The 8874-nt window shown below is 47.5% G+C and overlaps 1 protein-coding gene across 1 annotated transcript; it reads right to left on the bottom strand.

Moving 5' to 3' along the window:
- Window positions 1–414: 414 nt before the first annotated feature.
- On the bottom strand, window positions 415–2492 carry LOC136653958 (olfactory receptor 4Q3-like). The gene is made up of 2 exons (XM_066630821.1): window positions 2219–2492; window positions 415–1367 (listed from the first exon to the last, which is right to left on the bottom strand). Exons 1-2 carry the CDS (start codon window positions 2490–2492, stop codon window positions 415–417), a joined length of 1227 nt encoding a protein of 408 aa, XP_066486918.1.
- Between the last annotated feature and the right edge of the window lie 6382 nt (window positions 2493–8874).

The raw sequence follows: 8874 nt of genomic DNA, 5'->3' as shown, positions 1-8874 counted from the left end.
GAGACGTGCCACCCAGCAGCGGGGCGCGACTTGGAGTCAGGTGCATGCCCGCCTGGGGGCAGAGGTTTCTGGTACCGCCCAGAGGTCCCGCCTCCGCACTACAGGGGGCTTTCGCTGCCTCGGATGCTGCAGGTCTCAGCCTCCTCTTCTGTTGATAATGTGAAATAAAGTGGCCCTTTCTCCCATATCTGTTGTCTCGAGTGTTCATTGGACAGTGCGGAAACAAAGAAGAGTATTACACTCTCAGGAATAATTAATCCTGATGTTCTAAATTTAACCAGTAATGTCCTTGAACAGGACAATCAGAGAAATAAGGCCACATAACAGATGGAAATTGTCTGGTTGTTTGAAGCCCTTCTGACATTGAATCTCATATAAACAATTGATTAGGCAAGATAGGGAAGTTCCACACTTCTACTCCTGTCCAGGCAGCAAGAGATGTTTGCACTTGTTTTTCAACTTCCTCATGGCTCCCTTCATCTCTTCATTCCTCAGAGTATAGATGAGGGGATTGAGAGCAGGTGTGACCACCATGTAGAATACAGAGGCCAACTTGTCCAGCTCAGAGTTGGAGGAGGGCTTTGTATAGACATAAACAACAGGGCCATAGCAGAGGCCAACTACCATCAGGTGGGATCCACAGGTGGATAGAGCCTTACTACCACCCTTCCCAAAACGGCCACAGAGGGTGGCCAGGATGGTGGCATATGACATGAGTAAGGCCATAAGAGAGGGTAGAATGATCACACTGTCGCTGAGAACCAAGAGTATCTCACTAACATAGATCTCTGCACAGGCCAGCTTGATTACCTGTGGGATGTCACAAAAGAAATTGTCTACAATATTTGGTCCACAATATGGTAACTGGGCGACAACCACTGTCTGGAAAATGGCATGAATGAGGGTTGCTATCCAGCAAAATATGATGAGACTGTGACACCGCTGCCTGTTCATGATGGTCATATACCTCAATGGGTGGCAGATGGCCACATAACGATCATAGGCCATGACAGAGAGGAGGAACATTTCTATACCTGCAATGAGGTGCATAAAAAATACCTGAGTCAAGCAACCTTCATAAGAAATGGTGCCACCATTATTCAGTAGGTCAGTCATTAGTTTTGGGGTAGCCACTGACCCCAAAGATACATCAAGGAAGGACAGATTGGATAGGAAGAAATACATGGGGCTCTGAAAGAGCTTGGGCTCTGACCGCACTGTCACCATGATTAGCAAGTTTCCCAAAAGGATGCTTGTGTAGCAGGTCAAAACCAGAGTGAGAAGGAAGAGATGGGTAGCGTAGGAACCGGAGAAGTCCAGGAAGACAAACTCTGTCACAGTGGACCCATTCATCTCAATGGCTGGTTCTAGTGGGAGAAACAAATGGGATGCTATTAACCACCCAGGTCCAGCCCATTTCATAGGCTTTGCATGCAGAAGTCCCCAAATTCCAGCCTACCATTCCCAGTTAAAAACCCTCAAGTTGCTTTCTTACTGGGTCATTGTAATGGAGTAGCCATACTGCTATTAAGAGGTGGGGGTGGGGCACCAGCTCTGTTGGAAGATTATAGATCAGTGGTTCTAAAACATTTAGTACTGGGACCCACTTTTTAGAAAGAGAATCTGTCTGGACCCACCAGAAGTGATGTCATGACTGGAGGTGACATGATGAAGCAAGGAAATTTTTAACAATTCTAGGCCCACACTTATCCAGGATTAAGTCCCATTTACTATTATTGTTAAAAGCATATACAGAGTAGTCTCTTAAAAGTACAGATCTATAAAATTTCCCCAAATGCAGACACATAGCACGGGAGCATCAAGTCTAGTATATTAAAAGTAAAATATTGAAATGAATGGAAACCCACCTGAAATTGGCTTGTGACTCACCTAGTGGGTCCTGTCCCACAGTTATAGATGGATACCATGGATACCACTGGGTAGATGGTATAGATCAGGGGTGTTAAAGATACGGTCTGCGGGCCGCATTTGGCCTGCAGAGCCATTTGGGGCAGCCCCCGTGATCTGGGGGAGCTTTGGGGCTGCCCCCCCCCCCGTTCGCCCCGACCGCAACCGGAGCTCTGCTCCGGTCACGGCCGGAGGAAAGTTCTGATGGCTGGGAATGCCGCACGCAGCGTCCCTAACACTCAGAATGATGTAGGCGCCGTGCGCTGCATCCCCAACCCTGCAACTCCCCCTGGCCATGGCTGGAGCTCGCCTGGGCTCCGGCCATGGCCAGCAGGGGTCCGAGGGCAGGAGGCGCCGTGCACGGCATTCCCGATCCTGCAACTCCCCCTGGCCGCGGCCGGAGCTCGCCCAGGCTCCAGCCGCTGCCAGTGGGGTCCAAGGGTGGGAGGTACTGTGCGCGGCATCCCTGGCCCTGCAACTCGCTCCAGCCATGGCCGGAGCTCGCCTGGGCTCCAGCCACGGCCAGAGGGGGTCCGAGGGCAGGAGGCACTGTGGGGTGGTGAGGGAGGCAGGAGGAGCTTCATGGTAGAATGCTGTGTGGGGTGGGGGGGAGGCAGGGGAAGCTTCTTGGTAGAATGGTGTGTGGGGTGGGGGAGAGGCAGGGGACGCTTCACGGTAGAATGCTGTCTGGGGTGGGAGAGAGGCAGGGGAAGCTTAGTGGTAGAATGGTGTGTGGGGTGGGGGGAAGGCAGGGGCTGCTTTGTGGTAGAATGGTATGGGGATGGGGGGAAGGCAGGGGGTGCTTTGTGGTAGAATGGTGTGTGGGGTGGGGGGGGAGGCAGGGGATGCCTTGTGGTAGAATGGAGTGGGGGAGGTAGCAGTGTGAGGGGGAAGCCTCAGCTTTTTAAAGAAAGAACTTCCTGTGTTCAGGTCACTTCTGGGTGCCACATTCGGAGTTTGACCCTCAGCAGGTGCCATAAATCCAGTGTGGCCCCCAGGATGAAATGAGTTTGACCCCCCTGGTACAGATGTTGGCCTCTACCAGCTGGGGACCATAGTCCCTATCTTAGGGGCTTGTTAGTTCTCCTGTCCTACTTGGGTTGGACTGTTTGTTTAGTGGCTTCTCTTTCTTATTGTTTCTGCCTTTGTAACAATGTTTGCAGTTTTGTCCCTTTGTTTAACCTATGCATAGTTATCTGCAAGTATGTCCTACTGAATGCAATGGTACTTACTTCTGTGTAGACTTGCATAGGGTTCTGCTGTCAAGCACTCAGTTAAAGTCAGTTTTCCTGTATATGGGGCTGCATTAATCTGTCAGAACTTACTCAGTCAGGGAGATCACTGGGTGACACTGTTCAGTCATTCTGTCTCCATCCAGCCTACCTCAAAGGACTGTTGTGAAGGGAAAAATGGGGAACATGTGAGCTGCCTGATCTCCTTGTAGAAAAAATGGCTTATGGATGAAATAGAGTCAAACATACTTTGGCTCTGACCACTACAAACTCCACCTCTTCTCATTATGGGAGATCTGAAGGAAGATCAAAATGTGGATTGACAGCCCAATCTTATCCATACTTTCCTGGAAGTAAGCCCTGTTGACACTAATGGGACTGGCAGCCCAATCCTATGCATGTCTACTCAGAAGTAAGTCCCATTAGAGTCAATTGGACTTACTCCCAGGAAAGTGTGGATAGGATTTGGCTGTTACTTCTGAATAGACAAGCATAGGATTGGGCTCTTAGGCAGTGTCTTACCTCAAAACTACTCAATTCAGGGCAAAGGAATCCCAAATAATTTATTTCTTATTTCAGCATAGTTCTTGATTATTTTCAGTAAGATGTTCATATTTAAAGCAATTATTTGCTTTCCATACAAATCTAGTCATATGAAGGTTTTGAAAGGAAATTCAAATAATATGGAAAAAGATGATAGGTTATGATGGGATCTTCTCTAAATTTTTTTTAAACATAGAAGAATAATATTGTAAGGGGAAAATAAAATACTGTGAGTTAAAATTCTGAGGGCCCAATCCTATCCAACCTTCCAGTGCCAGTGGGGCATGTGCTGCTATCCTGTGGTGGAGAGACAGTCATAGAGGCCTCCTCAGAAGAAACAAAGTGGAATACCTTCACATTTTAATGGTTACTAAGGGTGCAATCCTAAGAGTGACTAGAGCTGGAATATGCTACTTGTCCCAGCTCCCTAGTGTCACAATGCCATAAGGCATATTTGCGCCGACTTAGGCGTCAGCTGGGCTGGTGTGGAGGCCCTCATTGACTCAGCAGAGCTGGTGTTACGTGAAAATCCCCTTTTTTTTCTTTTAGCTTTGATTTCCACTTTCGATACCTGGTTATGCTCTAATATGGACTCTAATATCATGCAAGATAAACTGTTCTCCCAGCATACTGGTCACATGTCCAGGACTTTCATCAAGCCACAAGTTAATTGTTGGTTTACACACACCCCTCCCATAGTCACACATTCTGGGAGAAATTCTTACTTGTGTCTTAACCACCATTTAAGCATCTCCTACATTAAGTATGCAACCTTGAATTTCCTTCCATGAACTCCCTGTATTTTGGTGTTGAATGTCTGTATTGAATTGATTTATCCTATCTACATCCTGTATTTTTTCCACAAAGTCTTTGTTAAGTTCCCCTTTCTAGGAAGCCAGTTATCAAGCCCCTGATTGACCTTTGCTGATAAAGGACACCTACATCCTGATCCCCATTCAGACTTCAGGAATATTTGTACATATTCCAAGAACCCAGCATTTAGTTAAGCACCCAGCCATCAACCAGAAATCAAGCTACCTTCCAGCTCTATCTCCCAACCCTTATAAGAGCTCTCTCTCTCTCTCTCTCTCTCTCTCTCCACAACACAACAGACTTGTGTTTTCTGCCCACAAGATCTTCTGGAAAGTCACTGCTCTACAGGCAGTTATTCTGCACTGGAAACCCTTTTCTGTCCCATCCCGTCCCCCCCACCTTCCCATTCTCTTTGTCTTTAGTGGCTAGCTGCTGGGGTAGAAGGACAGATACACCTACAATCCTTCCCTATAACCTCCTTCCTTTTTCTGATTTCTTCAGATGCACCAAATGTACTTCACATGCCACCACCATGAAAGTTAGGTATACTTGTATTCAATTATTAGGATGACCAAGAAACATACCCCTATCATTTCTCCATGTGCATTATTTTTACCCTTGTTCTTTTGTAATAAAACCATAATCTTTTATTGGAAGTTTTCTTTCTCTCAGTGTCCTCTTTAAGCAAAAGGGAATTTCTCTGCATTACACTGTCTTGTTATCCAGCCTGAGATCCAAATATTCCAATTGGACTGTGTAAATAATAACCCTAAACAAAAACGGCCTTTCTTGGTAACACTGGATACAGCCCTTGCGCCAGCTGGTCAGGGAAAGCATGCACTGGGCAGTGGAGAGGGTGGAAGATGGTGTTCAGGACGGTAATTTTGGGTAGGGGGTGAAACAAGAGGAGGATCAGGCCCATGAGAGAGGTGAGATTGGTGCCGGCAGTGCATGCCAAATCCTAACCCCAACTCCCGGGCCAGGCAGCCTTACACAGGCTACTTGGATTTGCACCAGTTAAATAGCTGGCACAGATCCGAGTAGCCCCATAGGTCACACAGGGCTACATATGGGATAAAGGGAAAAATATCCCTTTGCCCCAAGATGACCTCCAGCAACCTCCTTTCCATTATTTTACTGATTCCAACCTCTGTATCAGCTTAAGGTCTTTATTTAAAAAATTGGAAGTCATTTGGAGTATTACAAACTAAAAGGCAACTCCCCAATTCAGTAAAGGATCACTGCAGCAATAGCAATAGCAGCAGTAATGACTCATTGCTGGAGGGGTTTCAAAACAGTGTTTGACTTACTCAGAAGTAACCCCTTTGTGTTCAGTCAGGCTTAGGCTGTAATGACCCTACCTTTCCAGAAACAGACTCCTCTACAAATCAGCAAAAATATAAATGTGTATGAATTTAAAACAAGCAGCATTTGTAAAAAGAGGCACAACCAAAAGAGTAAAAGAAACCAATTCAAGAGTACATAATTTTAGAAGTAACTGCAGTACTCACTCTTGTTGAAATTAACACTCAAAATTAATACTTCATTGCAAGGCAATCTTGTATCTTCCAAACTTTGAGGTCTTCCAAGAAGGCTCAGAAAGGATGAAAGAAATCCAGGTGAACAAAAGGAGATGGATGGAAGTGGAGGGTGGTGTGGTCCAGGACAATACCCTTTTGAAATGAGAGGACTGAGAATGAGAATAGGTTACTTCATGCAGCTATGCAATTGGAGAATCTGAGTGAGAATACTCATTCCTCCCCATGCCCAGACAGCTTTCACCTCATCTGAAAATTGACATAGCCTGTGAAGTTCTCCTTGGTAGTCCCCTCCTGCAATCTGAGGATTTCATCTTCTTTGTTGAATGGTTGTGGTGAAGACATCAGCCTCCTGGACAGTGCCAACTGCTGCTCAGTCCCAAATGGGTTAATTACAAAATGTTTTGAAGTTTTTGCAAACAACAGAACTTTAGAGGGCCAGTGTGCTTTTTCCAAGTATTTTTTTTCCTCTTGAAAAAAAGAGGCTGCATGCATGAAGTTGAACTGTTTATTTAATTTGTGCTCCAGCCATTCTCAATATGACAAACATACTTTCCTTCTTCTTTTAACCTTACAACAACCCTGTCAAATAGATTGCTCTGAGAAATAGGGACTGACTCAAAATTCATCCAACAGAGTCATGGGCAGCCCAATTCTATTCCCCCCCCCCCCATCAGCCTACATGATGAAGTAGCACTGCATCCTTTTGGAGGGCTGGAGAACGTTGACAAGACAGCTTGGCAGAACTAAGAGGTTGAGCCTGCTGGATCCCCCTGACCTGCGCTGAGCCATGTTCAGCCAAACTTGAATCCTACAAAGGTGACTGGAGCTGAACTCCAGTCATCTCTGGAAGTTCTTCTGAGGCCCACGGAGGCTCTACAGATTGAACTGACCCAGAGTCACCCACACTGGCACGCTACCTGCTCCAGTGCAGGCAGGGTGTGCCACTAGTGTACAGATGGTTGTCTGGCCATCTGCACCAGCAGTTCCAAAGTGTATAGTAGTGGTATGACTAGGTTAGACCCAGATGGGTTAGACCCAGACCCAGTGAGAAATGGGTTCGTAACACTGAAATCTGGTGTACACTTACTCAGGAGTAAGGCTGTTCAGAATAATAATAGGACACACTTTTGAGTAGACAAACATTGGATGGTGCTGCAAGTCCCTTTGGTCAAACAGTCTCAATCATGCTTCCACCCCCCCCACCCCACTGATGCGGCCGCATCAAAAAAAGCTTACGCTGCATCCTGCAGAGGGGTCAGTCCCGGAGGTCTGCTCTGGGAATGGGACATTTGAGCTGCCACCATTGTCTGTGCTCTTACTCTAGCTCCTTCTACTCCACTTTCTGGTCTTGGAAAGGCAAAGGAAACTGAGCAGAAGAGAAGGTAGACAAAAAGATGGAGGAGAGGAGGGGAGAGGAGAGGAGGGCAATGTTCTAGTTCACCATGCTCCTTCCCTCCACTTCTCCCAATTCATTCACAATTTGCGCCTGAGGCAAGTGCCTCAGGCTTCCTCAAGCCTGTGCTGACTGTGACTTTGTCACATGTGTGGCTGGAGGCCATAACAGGGTCTGGCATTTGCTAAACCCTACAGGTGAGAAGGACTGAAAAAACACTACTGTTTTAATTCAGTATAAGGTGATCAGGATTGGTGGAGCTTCTGCCACTGATTCCTCCCCATACAAGCATTATCACTGAGAAACTGGGCTTCTCCAGAGTCCCCTGTGATGTGAACAAATCTGTGAAGCATGCAAAACTTGGCACCAGAGCAGCTGGACCCTCCTCACAGACACTGCCCACCAGACAACTGTGGGTTCTTCTCTCAGTATGCATGTCCCTTCACACACACATTCAGGGAGCTGACTGAAGGTGGCTTGCAAGGAAGCCCTCAAATTCTTGAAGAAGCCCCGTCTGACTGCCTGCCACTCCGTGCTAGAAAACTGCAGATAATTTCTGCTGGTTGCTCAGGGTAGAGCTTGGTGGGGCCATTGTGGCTATCTAATGCAACTCCTGGTTTAGTGCAGGAAATTCAGTTACATGTCCAAAAGATGGCTGTCCAGGCTCTGCTTGGTCTGTGAGGGGAAACACACAACTCCTTAGCTAATGGCCATTTTTTCTTGAATTGTTCTCACCATTAAAACAGTTTCTCCTAAATTTTAACCAAAATCCACTCTCCTGTAATATAAACTCCTGAGATGCAGTCTTGCCCTCTAGGACAGCAGAGAACAAAATTTTTTGGCCCAGTCCTATCCAGGATTGGGCCGTCACCCAGACGGGTTTATTACAGCAGGACACACCCCATCACTCCAAGGTCCAGGGAAGAAAGGGCTCAAACCTAAAGTGAGCCAGTGCTGGCACTGAGCTCCAGTGTTGGAGCTGAGTGTTGCAAAGGTGCCATAAGGGCACCGAGAGGGCAGTGAGTGTTGGTGCCGGCCCACTAAATGCTGAGCCCAGCACTGAATGGACGCCACCTGGTCTCCAGGTGGTGCAACTGTAAGGTCTCCAGGTGGTGATCAAGGCCTTGGGGGTGAGAGGAGGTGTTCCAAGTAGGCGGGAGGGTGTTGCAAAGGTGCCATAAGTCACGTCCATGACACAGAGAGGGGAGTGAGCACCGGTGCCAGCCCAGCCAGCCAGTCAATGCTGAGGCCAGGGGGGTGGGAAGTGTTCAGAGTAGGGGGGAGGGTGGGGTGAGGAATTTGGGTGGGGGGCGGGACCGGAGGAGCCCTGCTCTGCCATATTATATTTTCCGTAACAGGCTGCAAAGCTCAACACAGAAGCTCCCAAGTCTGCGCCGGCAAAATAACTGGCACAGATTTGAAAAGTCGAATTGCGGGGCTTGGG

This window comes from Tiliqua scincoides, chromosome 5, assembly GCF_035046505.1.
Source record: "Tiliqua scincoides isolate rTilSci1 chromosome 5, rTilSci1.hap2, whole genome shotgun sequence".
NCBI lineage: Eukaryota > Metazoa > Chordata > Lepidosauria > Squamata > Scincidae > Tiliqua > Tiliqua scincoides.
This window is presented reverse-complemented; position numbering and strand designations above follow the sequence as displayed.